Below are 18453 nucleotides of genomic sequence, written 5' to 3' on the forward strand. Positions count from 1 at the left end.
TATACTTACCCGCTATGCGCTCTAATGGTCATTGGCAGCTGTGTTCGATAAACTATTTATTATTAATAAATACAAAGTATCGATCTTCCAATACAGAGCAATGTACTTAGCACAGCTGTTTTGGCTCTTAGACTCACTCACACAAATGTTTGTTGGCAAAGTTTTTGCTTTTTTCATTACTTGGCTAACCGCTGTTATTCTGATCAAAATGCAGTTAATTCTTCTCCTATCGAGTGCCAATTTGCTTTTTGTTAATGTTTTGATTCCATTGAGTTCCAACACCTGAAGCTCCACTGGTATTGGCGCTGTTGCTAATTTCGTTAGTGGAGTTGTTGTTGACGTGCGAGTACTTTTATTAACATCTGTCTCTCTTTGTATGTTGCTTTTATTTCAACTCACCAGTGATCGAATCGAGTGTTTTGCGTGTTAACCTACTCCCAATTTGATTGGGCTTGCATGACTGCTTTTTTTTGGTGTTTTTAACCTTTTCTTGCTTGTGTATAATTTTTTTTTTGTTTTTTGCAAATGAACTGCTATTAATTGGCTACTTAACTGAAGCTCGTCAATAAATTTACCCATATATGCTTGTAGGTACGTAGGTATAGACATGGTCTACTTGTACAATAAGACGCCGTTGTTTGTTTGATTTCGTTTAATTTTAGTTAGATCTTTGGGCTTTTTCTTACATTTTCTTCCAGATACCCAGTATTCTGCACACACACATGTCGTTTGACAATAATCTCCTTACAGTGGTAATTGTGGTGTATGTTTTTTCTTGCGGTGGCTACAACCATTAAACTCTTCCGCTTTTTGGCTAACATGTTTTCCTTTAACAACTCACTGCTAATCTCTTGGCCGACCTACATTGTCTCTAGATTACATATTTAGCTAGTCAAATTCTCTGCGCTTACCGTCATTGCACAATTCGTTAGTTTTATTGGCACTATTTCGTTTCATCGTCGGTTTATTTGGCCTTTGTCGCAAATTTTTTGTTATTTTTTTTGCCAGTGAGTGGTTAATTAGCTTTGTATAAAAACATTTATTGGCTGGCATTCGCATGCCGAGGGTGAATGTCATTTGTTACGACGTTTAAAGCCTTCCTAACATCAGCCTTTTGTTTACGAAATTAATTCAGAAGGTATTATTTAAGCATTTACCAGCAAATTTAATATATTAACGAACTTTGATGATATTACTGCATGACCATTCACTATTTCCTAATACTGAATATGCACATAAATTATACTTTAGCCATTGCAATTGTTGGCTAATTAAAGGCGAATGTTTTCTAGAGCAGTTTTTAAGTCATCGAATATTCAAAGAAAAGCTTTTCCTTTTCAATTTGCTTACAGGTTTTAAGATAAGCTAAACTACAATATTAAAGTTTAAAATTTAATGTTTAAAATAGTTAACCACTGCCAATATTAATAGACAATTTTAATCCCGCGATTTCGAAATATTTTTTAAGTTAATCCCCGAATCTTGGGATTCAGCTTAGGGCATAATTTTATATGGGGAAAATATGCTTCAACAACGTTTACAAAAAAAATTTTCCTAAAATCAACGCGATTTTTGAGCGACTTCAAATTTACACTTTATTGTACTAAAATTGAATGGACTATAAAACTGCATACCCAGAAGTTTTTTAAAAATTCTGATTAAGAAGTCAAAAATTTTAATGAACATATTTTGAAATTTTTGCAAATTTCGTACAAAGTTTGGAAATTGGATTTATAAGGCTTTTCTCACACACTGAACTGTATTTTTATAAAAAATTAACAAAAACATGTAGCATGAAAAACGTATTGAATATTGTAAAAAGATAAAGTAGCATTACAGTATAGCATGAGCAAAGATTCAGAGCTCAGATGCGCAGAAGATGCTGCCATTAGATATAGAACGATTTTATAAAAATATCTATGTACACTCGTATAAAACTCCATAATTTCCTATCTTGATAAAGGGCACTGTGTCGTTCGACTCGATAACGTACTATGTGGTCTTATTCTTTTCTTGCTTACTCTGGTGTCTCCCAAATAAGTGTCCTAGGCCCGTTACTATTAGTTCTCACATCTTACTACATCTCAAACTCGCCGCTTATGACGCTAATTACTGAATCAAAAGACATGAGTGTCTATTTTGACTCCGAGCACAACTAAATTATATTGTAATGTTGGGATTTATTCGTCCAAATAGTTCTACGTTTTCAGTTACCTTTACTCTGAAACTGCGTCCTTAGTGTTGGTGGTTTTGCTACTCTAAGCAGTGTTCTGTAAGCTCCTACAAAAAGAACAAACACAATGCAGTGTGATTAGGCAAGAGACTACGGAGTTTGATTTTGCATTTTTCACGCCTTCAAAATTGCCTGAGTAAATATTATAATTTGTTGTTTTTTTCTTGTAGTGAGCTTGTTTTTGGAGGTCAAATGAGTTCATGTTTCAAGTTTTGTGCACCTCTCTTATAATCTGTACTCTGTATGCATATGTATCTGTGAATATGCAGCGGCGTGTATAAAAACACCTGTTAGGAGGGGTAGACTTTATACTATTGCATTTATGAGAGCGTTTTCGCAGATGTATATGGGCATAGATGCAGTTGTAGATTACTGTAAACAATTTGTATTCTTAAAGCATATTAAAAACAAATGAAAAATAAAAAAAAAAAACCGCTTGCGTAAAAAATTTGCATTCTCTTACTAAAACCTTACAAATAAAAGTTTACAAATATGTGTAAATTAAAAAAATTTCATAAAAGTGTTAAATTACGTAATCAGTATATTTTAAATGGACGCAGTATTTTGGAGGACACAGTTGTATGGCGTACTGAATAATAAAATGCAAAACTCAAGTGGCATGAAAATCGTTTTGATTTTTAAGAATTTTTTGCTGACGATGTTGGGTAATTTCTTTTTTATAAAGAAATTTCGAGCATTGATTATTGGAGATGCGTCAATACAAAAATAGCCTCTTCATAGGACTTAGATTTAAGAGCTTACTGTTAGGCCTAAATTTACTCATAAGCGATGATGTAAATAAGTCCATTATTTATAAACACTCTTAATATGGCCAATTTTAACATGATTTAATTCCTTTTTATGGTTGCACATTCTGGTTATTTCTTTTACTACAGCAACGAATGTTAGAAAAAATGGTGAAAATGTCAAACTCCAAAAAAGAAATATAAATCAAGCAAGTGAAACGACTTGATGGTACAGAGGTGTTTTTTTTAGCTGCATGAGAACTATCGATATCGATAACTATGGTTTGACAGCTGAGAATGGTAAATTGTGTTGATATTTTTGTTCAATAAGGTTTGGCAAGTCTTCATGAATCCTTAAACGCCAGAATAATGCCTGCAAATACTGGAAATTTATTTTGAAAAAAAAAAAAATCTGTTCATGAAGTTCCCGAAGAATGGCGAACACTTTTCGTTTCCAAAAATTAATAAGCTAAACATCGACGACATTTGATGCCAACTAGACGACGCAACTTGCCATGCAGCGCACTTAACAATCGATTTATTGCAATATTCAAGCCTCCATTGGTTTTATTCAGATTTTTTGGATAAAGTAGTCAAAAATTGAACTGACCGCAGGGCCATCTAACTCTTAGCAGCGGCGGACATACGCCGAATATCATATTAAAAAAATAAGTGCCGTGAAGTTATCTACCAGATTATAATACAAAAAAAATCATTCAAACAATATTTCTGTTTTGTATTTTCATTTTAAATGTTCAAGCTCTTAAAAAACACCCGCTGCTCACTTCTTTCGCTTATATGTAAGAAAACTGACTTGAAATCAGGCGTTAAACCGCTTAAAATCAGATATACTGACCCTATTTAACGTCTCCAAAACTTGCTTAAATTATTTAGTTATTAAAAAATACGTAATTGTCAGGTCTGTACCCGTTTTTCGCTATCCCAAATCGCATGGACAAGCAATATGTGACCCCTCGTCCCCTCTTGCTGCGCCTATGTGCATACCTACTTCTTAATTAGCACTCAAAATTCGTCATCAATCAATCGTTCAGCACCTGAACTGCCACCATAAATTGGTCGGTTGCGGTATATTTATTTGTGACCAAAGTTCGGTGCTTGACCGTAGCAATTTTTGTTATTGTTTACTATGTATTTCTTTGTTATCCGGTAGACGCATGTATTTGTTGTGTCTTTTAAATTCTTCACGCGTTGAATGTGCTTTTTTATCTACTTTTATTCGCTTGCATTTATCTGAGTTTTTGGCCTATTCTTTTCTACAATTCGCGTGCATTAAGTTCGTTTCGTTCGCGGAGTTCGTTTGATAAAAAGAACGAGGTAGGCTTTGTGGATAGGTGCTGAATTTAGAGGTGATTGGCCTAATATCAGATCATGAATAGAAAAAGTCTTATCTGCAATGCACCTCCGAGGTGCAAAAAATGCTTAAGACTACAAAAAAATATATTAGAAAAAAATGCCACCATTTATATTTCACCAACTAATTAGAGCATAAAACACCTAAATTGCTGCAAATGACGTATAAGTGCCAATGACCCAAACGAGCAGCCAATGCCAGCCAAGTGTCAAACAGCAAATTGTCTAGCGGTCACCAGCGTTATGATTTCAATTATATCTGTATATACTCGTATGTGTGCACATTGTGCATATACATATATACATATGTAGTAGTGGCACATTGTTGTGAGTCTTGTTGGCATTTGTGGTTGATTTGTGGTTTAGGGGCTACCGGAAGGGGTCATGTGCATGATTTAATTTGCAGTAGATATCCACACACACACACGAAATTGATGCCATTACGAAATACACGCTTTGGTGCAAATTGATTTATACTTGACATCGATTTTCGAAAAGCGGTTAAATGGCGGTAAATATGAAATAAAGTTTCTAAATACTTGAGCGCTCAGATTGTGCTGCTGCTCTAGAGCAATCAATGCGAATGCCTGCCGACATGCACATACATACATAAATACGAATAAATACCTTTTGTATGCAATTAAGTTTGCATTAACGGTAAAGAGAAACGCTTCGAAATGATTCTCAATACCATTTACTTGTACCGGTCAGATAAAAATTAAATGTTTATAGAAAAATTGCCAATTTCCGTTACAGATTCAAGTCCAATCATCTTGTAAATCAACTAACCGTCAACTCTTGCCGCTTTAATAGAATTTAACTACACATTTCCTACGAAATTACTAGTCAACAATTAAATAAACTTACTGTTAGTGTAGTTAACAGTTTAATATTTTAATAAAACTCTAATTTTATACGCCAACTATAGTTAGTTCCTTCTTAAAATTGCCGCCAAAGCAATATAAATATCATATTTAAATGTGCACACTCTACATATACATATATATGTACATACATATATATATTAATACGGTCCTCTAAAAAATGCAGAACGTCAATAACTCGTACAATGACACCGCAATTATGACACCAAAATAGAATAAAAAAAAAGTTAGTAAGGAAAAACACAAAAATTTCGATAGTTAAATATGCAGAAAGCGTAGACTAGTTAGCTGTTTGTCTTTATTACGAATTTATTAGTATTATAAATAAATATCGGTTAAACCGGTTAATTTGCACGGCGCCTAAGTCTAATGAAGTACACTGTGCGAATTTGAATGCGCTTTAGCACTGACGAAGTAGGCTGTCGCAGCTGAGTGGATTTGTGACTACCCTTCGGAGCGAAGTCTTTTGTGGATATGAAACACGAAATGATACAAAAAGTAGCTACGATTTTGGCCGTTGATTGAGAGTACACTAATGGATTGAAATATTGAGTGATGGAAAAACTTATTTTTCTTAAGGGGTAACACCACTGTACACGCGTAAAATAAACACGATTTTTAAAGAATTTTTTTGTATAGAAGGAAAAGGAAAACAATCACTCTGATTTGGGAAGTTATTACTTATATACTAAAATACAAAACTACAAAGTTTGTAATGTGGTTTCTCTTGAAGGAGCTCCGCGGCACGCAGCACAGAGGGTGCAAATTTTAATCTGGAACAAAGAAACATTTTTTTTCTTAATCTAGATAAGAATAGCTAGAGAAACACGTAGGGGATTTAAAAAATATTTATTTTTGTGGAATGAGCAAGCATTTGAAGGAAAAAACTCTATTTTGGACTAAAAAAACGGCACTTAAATAATTATAACAATCGTTTAAATTAATCTATCGAAAATCCCCTACGCTCTTCTCTTAAGAAGGTTATTATACAGACGTAGTGAAAAACCTGATTAAAAATCTTTAAAATTGTTTGAGTTATGCTGCGTGCCAATTTCAGAAAACGTGTTTTGAGAAAAACGCGTTTAAAGTTTGGAAATTTGGAGAAGTCGTTTGGTAGCAGTCACTAACGCTTGGTTAAAAGCTTAAAATATTTATGAAATAAACTTCGGTAACGTATAAAACTTTTTGTTCTGTATTTTAAAAGGTTCAAAGAAATTTTTAAGCTTATAAAAAAAAAAAAAATTTTTTGAAATTTCTACAGTGGTGTTACCCCTTAAGGATCGCATCCGCATCCGATCGCAGGCCATGACAAAACTTCGAGTGAATATCTGCTTCTCATAGAAACCAAAGCCTTTTTAAAGTGGGTAATGATAATATATATATATACAAGATGAAGTCCAAAATAAACCAGACTGAGCTAAAATAGAAACGAATTTATTTATTCAAAATAGTCCCCTCTCGCCTCGATACACTGTTTTGCGCGTTCTAAAAGCTTTTCGAAAGAGTATTTCAGGTCATTGATCGGAATGTCCTTCAGGATGACGGTACAAGCCTTTTGGATGGCCTCTATGGACGCAAAACGTTTTCCTTTCATGGTCAAATGCAATTTTCCGAATAGGTAGAAGTCACAGGGAGCCATATCAGGCGAATACGGTGAGTGATTGATGGTTAAAATGCGATTTCTCGTAAAAAAATCAGTCACAAGAGCGGATCGATGAGAGGGTACATTATCAGGCAATAAGCGTCAACTTCCTCCTTCGCGGTGTTCAGGGCGAGTACGACAAATGCGATGCAACAAACGCCTCAAAACGCCAAGATAGAAAATTCCTTGTGGACAATTCCCTTGGAATCGTAAAAACAAATGAGCATCGACTTGATTTTTGACTTCTCCAAACCCGAATTTTTAGGTAGTGGCTCGTCTGGGACCTTCCATTCGGCACTTTGACGCTTAGTTTAAGGTTCATGATGGAAAAACCACGATTCATCACCATTTACAATGTTGTAAAGGAAGTTCTCGTATTTTCTCGCCTCTTTTTAATGAGGTCTTTCGAATGTTGAATTCTAAGCAATTTTTGGTCCCCAGTTAACTTGTGCGGAATGAAACGTGCATGGACCTTTCGTAAGCCCAAATGATTAGTTAAAATGCGATAAATCGATGTTTTGGAGATATTCAACTCCGATTCCATAAATTACAACGATGATTTCGATTCATTTTTGATAAGTTTACCAGCAACTGATTTTGGACGGCGCGTATGTTCATTGTCATTTATGTTCTTTCAAGCATCTCTGTTACAACAACGTGTAAACCACTCATGAACTCTGGCACGAGATAGACAACATAAACTTTTTTCATCAATTAAAATGTTTCCGTTAACGTTCTACCGATTTTAAAACAAAATTTGATATTACCTCTTTGTTCGAAACTCATTTTTGTACCAATGACACAAACATACTGACACTTTAGACGCAATAACTTCGCTTTCACTGAACTGAATCTCACCAAACTTTCACTGGACGCCAGCTAGGGATGTGGCGTCCAACGCACTAACTCATTAAAAAAAATGGCGCCATCAAAAACATTTTTATGACGCCAGTCTTGTTTATTTTGGACTTCGCCTTGTAAATTGCAGTGACTGGGTTTAGTATTGCTGCTACAACAACAACTCAGCAAAGTTTCCTTGTAGTCTATTCTTCAGACTCCCATTCTGGGTGTAGATATCACGCTCTATGTGTTGCCTCCGGAATTAATATTTCATTCAGCATTCAATGAAAAACTCAAAAACAAAAAAAAAATAAAATAAAATGGCTACTTCCAGCACTGCTATAAGCAATTTTTTTAAAACAAAAAAAAAACACATAAGCAAATCACGAGCTTGGCTTTCACTCTTAAGCAATTAAAAAGAGTTCATTTCAATTAGTTTTTAATTAAAATTATATATCAATTTGTGCCTCTTTAATAAAATTGCACAGATCTTTGTGAATCGCTTAATAATTTTTCATACAAATTTCACCAAAGCTTCTAAATCACCTAACTGCAACCAACTTATTTCTTCTGTTATATTCCCTGCAAGATCACGCACAATGTTTTATAAATCGCAGAATTTGTCCATAAACCAATCCAATAGCTCAGTCTATGCTGAAGGCCAATCGTCCATGCTCGTGCGTCTTATAGAATGGGATGCGCAATTTAAGAGCCAACTCGTTTTCTCATGGTTGTTGAAATGGAATTTAACACTCAGTTCATAGTACTGTTTGTTGGGTAGTGTGATTCACCGTTGCGCTTTCATTTCGCTCTCCGTCATACATATTTACATGCATACTCTTTCACCTTAACCTTTAAATAATTAAATGATGTTTTAAATTTTTTCGTCAACTTGTCGCTATATCGCATTTGTCATGACCATTAAATACCATTTATATTTTCTATTAACACTGCAGGTATTAAAAAGTTTATTAGCATTCGCATACTTGAATGCGCTTCCTTGGTTAAATGACAACAAAGCTGTTCAATAAAGCTTATCGATATAATCGCGCATATTTTTGTGTATACAACTCATTAGTAATATTTATGTATGTATGCACTTGCATAAATGTTTGTGGCCCCTCCCCGTTGGTAGGTGTTACCTCACATTACCCTTTTGGGCTTTTTCGGCCACGTGGCACTCTGCTCTGCTCTGGCCTTTAATGGCTTTTAAGTGTGAGATTTTTTTTCGATTTTTATTACTTGAAGCGCATTCAATTTGACAATCAAACGTTTTTCCCCACATTTTGATGAATCTTATTTTCCATATTTAAGATGCGTTATTGTTTGTTTTGGGTTTTTTTGGTTTTGTTTTCTTTTGACTTGAAACAGATCAAGGTTAGGTTATTACACACACATTCACAGTTGTTTACATGCGTCTCATTCATGTAAATATCATATACTAAAATTCTCTTTACACTACTTTGTTGTTCGGCAAAATTCATAAGCTATTAATTGCTACCCGGACCAAGCCAAGCTTAATGGGATTATACAACAACATCTTTGGTAGTTTGAACGGCAGGCACAGCAACAGAGCCATCATCTTCATCATCATCAGCCATCACATTAGCGGCAGCATTCAGACGAAAATTTTTCCGTCTTACAAATATGTATAAATATTTGAGAATGTGTGTACATACTTGTATATATATGATATTTGTTGGTATGTGTATTGCAGCACTTGTTGCTTTTAGCCCGACTCACTGACCTGTTTCTTGCTTCTGTCCCAACATTTCTGCGCATGAGGGCATTTTTGAACACATATATACTTATGTACAAACATATGCAAAACCTACTATATGTAGGTATGTATATTAGGATGACCCAAAAATAACATTTTTTTCTTGATGCTGCCCTCTAAATTTATGTTATGACCAAAATAGCCATTTTTTGTTCTCCTTTTTTTGAACATTTGTGACGAGAATTTAATTAATATAATTAATACCAAATTTATATAAAAGTTTAATGCAAAGAACTCAATGTTAAGGGGTTAGGGGTAGTCAGAGGCCTGAAAAAACGATGATTTTTAATAATTATTTTCTGCTAGTCAATTTATTTATTTTTCAAAAATAAAAACATAGCATTAATACATCATCTTTCGACTTGACTTTAGCAAAATTAAAAAAGAAATCATAATTGTAAACGTTAACGCTTTTTGTGTGGAGCCCGTTTCTCCAGAAGTCCCTTGCTATGATCATCACCTGTCCTTGGAGATTCATCTAAAGTCAATGGATAAGAGAAATTAGTTTTATTAACAGATAATCTTGTGCCTGATCGAAGCTTTTTTTTTTTTTTCAAAGTTAACAATGTGACGGCCTCAAGAAATATCATATTTTTCAGATTTTCGAGAAAAAAACGAAAAATTAATTGTTAAATAAAATCGAAATTTTTGAAAAAAAATCCTTCGATCAGGTGCGAGTTTTTATGTTTTTCAAAAGGAGTATACATTTTATTGAAATCTACCACCAGTTCAAAAACATAGTTTTGAGAAAAACGCATTTAAAGTTTTGCTATCTGCTCCGGAGCGCCCGAGCGCCCTTTGTAAATTGTTGAATAACTCGAAAAGTATTTGTCGGATTCACTTCAAATTTTCACATAATATTTTTAAAATATTTTACTTTAAGAAAATGCAAAAAAATTGAAAATTCTGACTACCCCTAACCCCTTAAAGCGTTGACTGCAAGGGTAAATATTGAATAAGAAAATAGGTGTTTTAATTTTTTTTGGTCATAGAAAAAATTTATGGGTGGAATGAAGATTTTTTTATTTCTTTGTTGGTCATCCTTATGCACTATAGGCATATCTATAAGTATATCAATCCTTGACTTCCTCGTTTCTGCTTCTGGCAGCTGCTGGCATCTGCGACACATTTGTTTTGCCGATTCATGTTGTTGCTGCTGCTAGTGCTGCTGTTACAATTGCCGCCTTATTGTAGTCTTGTAGTCTTTGGAATGTGGCACATGCTCGGCGTTTGCATGCAACATCATTCGCATATCCAGTTTTTGCTCATCGCTTTTACTTTCATTTTTGTGCAGAGTGTCTTGTGCCTGGTGCTTTGAAAATTACTTTTGTTGTTGCATTGTGTTTAATTGTATGCGCCTGCATGAATATATTTATATATCTTCATTTATTTTTATTTTTTTTTCTTATTTTTGGTATTTTATAACAATGAGTCTGAGTCATGTGGGAAAAATTCACTGCCACACTTGAGTTTAGGTATTCAAGAAATTTAATTGCATACCAGCAAGCCATGTAATTTGTGCTTTAAAAATGCCACGAATCGCTTAAGTTAGATGAGTGATGAGTTTCATTATGCATTGCAGGATTTTAGAAACTGTAATATTGGGTTTTTGAGAAGAAAGGGGCGTGTCTAAATGTTACTCTTTTGCACATTTTTAAGGCAAATCGGTATGGAAAACTTTTTAACCCTTATAAAAAAACAAGCAACGTAGTTTTAACACTCTAATTCCACTTTAGATGGGTAATTTGGTCTTTTTTCATCGGAAAAGGCAAAATTCCTTTTAATAGAGACTTCTTATGTTTTAAAGCGCAAAATATTTGTAATAAAATTATACTATAAGTGTCCAAGCTACCAAAGCTCAAAACGGAAAATGTATACCGTAACTTACGTATGTATGTATATCGAAATTCTACTAAAACATTTTTTATAGCCACTAACAAAATTAACCCTTAAACAAATTTATCATTTCGGGATTGAACTTATTCAGATATTCAACGGCACCCCACAATAAATCGCAGCTTATCGAGGCCTGCTAACATCACCAAAATGACTGATTTCCCAATTATCCAATTTAGTGCGCAAAATATCGATTATTAAACATTTTGTGTGGGGCGTAGTGCCATTTTGCTGAAATCCGGGCCCGCCAAATGCGAATTTTGAATATGCACCTACAAACGATAAAACAAAATACGCTATCTAATCTTGTAATGTTTCTCTGTTTCTCTGTAATGTTGTTGTTAATTTCATTTTCAAAGAAACCTGGGGCCAATAATCTCGCCGCTCCATAAGTCCTAACCCAAGGATGTTAGATTACAAGGTTTGGCCTTCAGCTATGGTGAAAAACCAAATTGAGCGAGTAACTTCGGTTGACACGACACCGGAGCTCGGCATGGTGAAAAGATTTTTACAAGTGTACTACCTAGCAGACCGTTATTCGGCTCTGAGCGAATTTGACAGATATGCCGACGTCATTCGTTTTGTGTTCCACTAAGCTAAAGCTAAACTTTTTGAAACACAAAACGAAAGACGTAGAATCCAAAATTTCCCCCAAATTTTTTTTCAACCTTGAGGGCTCGGCATTTAAAACCTTCCACACATACATATTCACACCTTGACCAATCAGTCGTTGTTCAGACGGCAACGAAGCAACATGAGCGTGTATCACCAACACAATCTCAGTTTATGTCGTAAACAAACCACTGGGTGATTATGGTTTCGTCAGCCAATCAACTGATTCTTTCAAATTCTCTGAGAGCCGGTTAACGGTAACTAATATCAATCACACCTTCTGAATTTTTTTCACCATGATCCAACAGTGATGTCCTCCGCATGCATTGGCTGCTCTACGACTACGCCTGTGTTTTTTGAGCACTCAATGGGGTAGTTTTGCTTCTTAAGGTAGTCGCTAAATTAAAAATGTGACTTAAATGGACTGGATTAAATTTTGAAACTGGCAGGTATATGATAACCCATATATCCAAGCGCACTTAAGCTATACAGCCTGCGAAAAATGATAGCGGATTCATATTTTTATTAGTTTTTACTATTATTTTCTTTTTTTTAATATTCTTCTTTTTTGAATATTACTATATTTTTGTTTTTGAATATTAATTTTTTGTTTTTTTTTTTAATATTCAGTTTTTGTTTTCTTGACAAAAGCATAGCTCACTGTGCAACAAAAACCATATAAATCCAAGTTTCAAACTTTATACAAGAATTAAAAAAAATCCACAAGCTTTTCATTTCAAGTCCACAGTTTTCAATTAGAATTTCTAAAGATTTTTGGTATGCAGTTTTATAGCTTATTAAATTTTAAGTTAATAAATTTCAAGCTTGAAGCGGCTAAAAATACCGTTGTTATAAATTTTTCCTTTGAAAGTGTTGTGTATTGCTTCCATGTAAAAGTTGCTTTGTCAAAAATCGTAATTACGTATTTAGATGGTATCAGGTGATCCTCTGGCAATACTGGCATCACTACATCCCAAAACTAAATTTGAAAAATTACTAAAAAATTTTCCTAACTACTCAAATCAAGTTCTGAAATTATCGAGCAATTACGTCTTACCCAATGCGTAATTAACCTATCATTTCTTGTGTGAAATTACAAATTACAAGTAAAAGGGCTCCTTTACATAATTAAGCATTAAATAAGTATTTGTGAGCTAGACGTAAGGTTGCAATTATTGCAATTGAAAATCCAGCACTTATTTACAGTGTGTCACAGGAAAGCGTAGCCACTGATAGTCAAAAGCGAATATTTTTATTTAGAAATTTCTTTCATACTTACATTGTTTTATGAGTACTAAAACCTTCACTCAAATACCTTAAAACCACATTCAACCTTCACCAGCATCGTTTTTGGCATGGTAATTTCGATGCTGTGTGGTTTCTAGAAGCCTTTCGGCGTATGCTCCAGGAAAAGGCCGCTAAAAGAGTTTGTTAAGTGTATTGCTGCATATCTCTCAGCACTCTTTTACAAAGCTCCAAGTTCGTCGCTTTTGGGGCCAAACACTTTGTATAGGTTTGGCAAAGGGTGTTTATTGATGTCCAATCAAAGGGCTGCATGCATTTCAACATGGTTTTCACCCACCAATGACTTTTGCCAAGCTCTCAACTTCTGCGCACGTAAATGTTTAGGGATCCATTTGTTTCATACTCTCAGGCGTGCTTTGGACAAGTTTGTGCCATTCCCTCGAGTGTCGGCTTTACGAGACGAGAAAGATCTGAACTCATATCCAACATTCTAAAATTGTTGGAATTATATCATACTGCTACAACAACAACAACAAAACAGGCAACAAACAGTAAGACTTTTGGTACTTTAACTTTCCGAATTCTCTTTTGATGTTCGAGTAATGTTCACACCCTTAGTAATTGTGACTGACTAATGCTCATTAAGTGCTTCCAAGAAGCGATGAACTTTGTTGTGGAAAAAAGATGGAGAAGCAGATTTGTATGTGTCTGCAGCGACAGCAAAGCTGCGCTCATGGCCTTAGACAGCCCCCCAACCACATCAGGGGTAGTCGAGTCCTGTAAGTCCAGGCTGAACTGTGTCGGTAGACATAATATCCTGATGCTAACATGGGTCCCGGGACACGTGGATATCGCGGGTAACGACATCTCTGACTCTTTAGCCAAGGAAGTTGGCCTTAGAGCCCATTCTGCCACTCCCTTCTGTAGCTATCAAAGCCACTGTAAGCAAACGGGTTACTTCAACGCACAAGCGAGCTTGGCAGGCTGAGAGAGGCTGCAGATGCACAACACTGATGCTACCTGTCATTTTTAACCGACTGTCGCAGATCCTCCTCTCACTAAGCAGAGGAGATTGTAGGCAGCTGGTTGGACTGATGACGGGCCACTTTCTATGGGCGAAGCACATGGAAAAGGTGGGCATCTCAGACAGTGTACTCTGCCCAGCATGTGGAGAGGAGAATGAGACGACGGACCATTTTCCGTGCGTCTGGCCGGCCTTTGCTCGAATCAGGTTTGAGGTCTTTGTCACTGATGTGTTAAGAAGCAACAACCTTGTCTCCTTAGCACCACAAGATCTACTCAGATTTCTTCGGAGGTCGGGAAGATTTAAAGAAAATTAAAAAGGAAAGCCGAGTGCAGTACAATGGACTTAATTGTGTCTGAGTGCTGTTGTCCCGACCGAAAAAAAGAAACAAGTGCTTCCAAACAAATGGAAGTTTTGGTAGCTCTTTACCAGTGCTACCAACATATGTTTATTTATACCAGTTGCTTTATCCATTCACCACTTGCTAACGCTTGGCGAATCGAAGAGGCCTATTATTATCGGAGTTAATGCCGGTTTCTAAATAATTGAGGTCGCTAACAACTTCAAAATCAGGACTGAGGATCAGTATATCTATTTTCCAGACAATTTGCCAAGAGACTCACGATTTCAGAACTGGCTGTGCACTTTTTTTAAACCGATTTAACCATTTTTTTATACACTGCTTTGTTATTTGCATGTATTTAGTATCAGCCATTGCTTGGGAACATCTTCTGTTTCTTGTAGTTGCAACTAACAAAACGGCTTTCGCACTCAGCTATGCTATGAGCTTGCTGAACCTGATTAATTCTTCTTTGCCAATATGTTCATTTCGATGTTTTTTTTTTTTTTTTAATATATTAAATACAATACCTTCCTCTGCAGGCGCGAAAATCGCAATGCAGTAATTTCGAGTAGCTTCCTCCGGGTAATGCCGACTACGTTCTTATGTGGCCGACTGTACCATTCAAGCCACAACTGTTTTTGCTAGCTTCCGCATGAAATTTTTCTACGCGTCAGTCAGTCAATCGATCAATTTCAATTGTGTAACCTATAAACAACCTGGCAGTGGTCCCACGAGTCGCAATTAACGTGCGGCAATAAACGGCGTATCAATCCATTTAGCCGAGTGCTTATCGAACATTGTAAATGTGTATGTGTGCGCTATAAATGCATGTACTAAAATATTAGTACAATTATAATCTAGTAAATTTTATATGCGCATACTACTCGTAGAATGATGCACACAACAACAAATATACATACAAATAACTGCTTTTAAATAAAATTACTTAAGTGGAACATTAAAGTGCCAACAACAACAACAAGTGAAACTTAGTGAATAGTAAACTGTACTAATTACAAACAATTAGGAAAGTAAATAAATTAAATCATTAAAAAGCAAACAATAAGAAAATAACAGAAGTCACAGTACAATAACAACAAATAAATAGAAACCTATTATCGAATCACAATGACCTGTCTGTCGGACATTGATCTGGCCACTTTGCACAAAAGTCGCCTCGAAGAACGACTCAACTACAAGCTCGCCTGGGGTGGCGCTACAACAAATCGTCAGCCGGCTTATCAACATCATCTGCATCCAACACATCATCAAGCGCACTACAATTCGCAGAAGTCATACCACGCCGCAACACATTCACGTAAGACTGAACAGAAGCAACCAAATCAACAAAAGCAGCAACAACGACCACAACAGCAACACCAACACCTAGAACAGCAGCAGCAGCACCAACAACAACCGCCTATCGATGGTTTCAGCGAGATGACACGCTTTTGCCTGCAGCGCAATGCGACACATAGAAAATGTGTTGCCGATGATTTGTTGAATGGTAATGGTGTTGAACTGAATGACAAATTGCGTCAATTAAATTTGAATTTTGGTGAATATGAGACCGCCCATAAAAAAGTGCAACACAAGAGCCGCAAATTGTGCACGGAAAGTGGCAGCTCGCCGGGTGGGTTGATTGATGATGATCCTAATGGCAATTACTTTTCGGCGGCCACACGGCGTCGGCGATCGGGTACATGGCCGTAAGTGTTATTTGTGTATTTTGTGCAAAATAAATTATTTTATAAATTATGTGATTTTTATAACAGAATTTTTTTTTTATAAATTAAGCTGAAATTCATTTTACATTTTTTTGAAAATCGTTTTTTACATGTTGGTTGCATGTAATTTGACTTGTGCTCGAAAACCAAATTATTTCTCACTGAAATTATATTTAATTAATTTTTCGTGATGTAAACAATTATTTTTTACACATAAATTTATAAAGTCACAAAAACAGATATAAAACGATGGAGACTTTAGGCGCACAACTTCTTCTTTTGCTTGGCTTTTGCCGTTTCGTGTAGACTCTCCTGTGCAATATCTCCAGGTCATACGGTTCTTAATTGTCTCTCCACTCACGCTTCTGTATCGCATGCCGTTTTTTGTAAAGGGTGGTTAAGTTTCAAGGGCCGATATTGACCCTGAATAAAATACAATTTTTTAAGAAATTATTATCATTTCTCTTTATAATGATAATATTGGTATGGCTCAATTACGTGTGGAACAAAATGTCGGCCAAATGACCGCCGCGGCCTCGGCGGCACACCTCCACCCGATGGTCCAAATTTTCGATGACGCTGAGAAATAATTGAGGTTCTATGCCGTTAATGTGCCGAATTATCTCATCCTTTAGCTCTTGAATTGTTGCTGGCTTTTCGACGTACACCTTTTCTTTGAAATAACCCCAAAGAAAGAAGTATAACGGTGTCAAATCGCATGATCTTGGCGGGCAATTGACATCGCCGCGACGTGAGATTATTCGGCCATCAAATTTTTCGCACAAAAGAGCCATTGTTTCGTTAGCTGTGTGACAAGTGGCACCGTCCTGTTGAAACCAGATATCGTCCACATCCATATCTTCCAATTCAGGCCATAATAAGTTCGTTATCATCTCACGATAGCGAACACTATTCACAGTAACTGCCTGACCGGCCTCATTTTGGAAAAAATACAGCCCAATGATGCCTCCGGCCCATAAACCGCACTAAACAGTCACTCTTTGTGGGTGCATTGGTTTTTCGGCATTCACTCTTGGATTATCATTCGCCCAAATGCGGCAATTCTGCTTATTGACGAATCCACTAAGGTGAAAATGTGCCTCATCACTGAAGATGAAGTGCGCGATATGCATTTTGATTTGAACGCCCGTTTTCATAATAAGCCTGAATAACTTTAACACGTTGCTCGATTTTGTATCTTTCCATGGTTCAAATTGAGTTAGTCTGAAAAATTGAAAAATGTCAAATAAAATGCAGAAAAAAACTTGACGTTTAGGTGTGGTTTACATTCAACATCGGCCACCCTTTAGTATGTTTGCACCTTTTTGGTGGCCCTCTTTTTAACACTTCCATCTGCAACACTCGACTCACTGTGTGGTCCTCGAGTCTTCTCATAGCATGGCCGTACCAGCGAAGGCGAGTTTCTTGAAATTATGTGCTAATTGGAGCGACTTTGCTGCTACCCAGAATAAAGTTGTTCTGTATTTCGTCCGACAGTGGAGCGCCGCTTGCCCACTTCAGCATCCGCATTTCTGCCACAAACTCCGAATAATTCAGATATCAGTCAAAAAGTTACATTCAAGTACTCGAAAAAAACGAAAAATCCTAGAAAAACGGCTGTAAAGTTTTGAATTTCGTTTGCCTCTCTAAGTAAAAGGCAAGAGAGAAAAATGAGATACTGTTAACTCTTAAAACGTAACGTTTGAAATGAAAAAGTATGAAAAACTTATCACACAAGTCTGACGCACCACTTTTAATAATAATAATGTAGAGAGAATGTAGAGAAACATGCAAAGAGAGCAACAATATTCGGCGAATCTACGACGGAGGTTACCCGTTTAGGAGTAATAGGTGATTTTGATCGTGAATTTTTTATAAATTAATCGTGAATTTTTACACCGCATAAAAGAAGAGCTGGTAGTAGTTTTTTGGGTTATGACGTTCTTCCCAAGTGTGATACTCGTAGAATGCAAGGTTTGGGCGTCCGAAGCAAAATTGTGAGAGTAACATTGGCTGTAACGTCATGGTGGATTTTACAGAGATAGAGAAGCGAATGAAATGAAAACAAAATGTGTAAAATGAGGTTAGTTGAATGCAATCAGTTTTCTAG

General features: G+C 36.0%; 1 protein-coding gene across 6 annotated transcripts in view; it reads left to right on the plus strand.

Moving 5' to 3' along the window:
* The window catches only part of LOC128867896 (NAD kinase), an 87717-nt gene that overhangs the window by 32574 nt on the left and 36690 nt on the right, over positions 1-18453 (plus strand). For 2 of the 6 annotated variants that reach the window (XM_054109481.1, XM_054109482.1), the window contains exon 2: positions 15507-16325. The exons of 3 other annotated variants lie outside the window; for them this stretch is intronic. In XM_054109481.1, coding sequence (XP_053965456.1) covers positions 15745-16325 — 581 coding nt within the window. In that variant the 5' untranslated portion in view covers positions 15507-15744. The remainder of the gene's footprint in view (positions 1-15506; positions 16326-18453) is intronic. One more of the 6 variants, XM_054109483.1, reaches the window with a different exon arrangement.

This window comes from Anastrepha ludens, chromosome 6 (assembly GCF_028408465.1).
Source record: "Anastrepha ludens isolate Willacy chromosome 6, idAnaLude1.1, whole genome shotgun sequence".
NCBI lineage: Eukaryota > Metazoa > Arthropoda > Insecta > Diptera > Tephritidae > Anastrepha > Anastrepha ludens.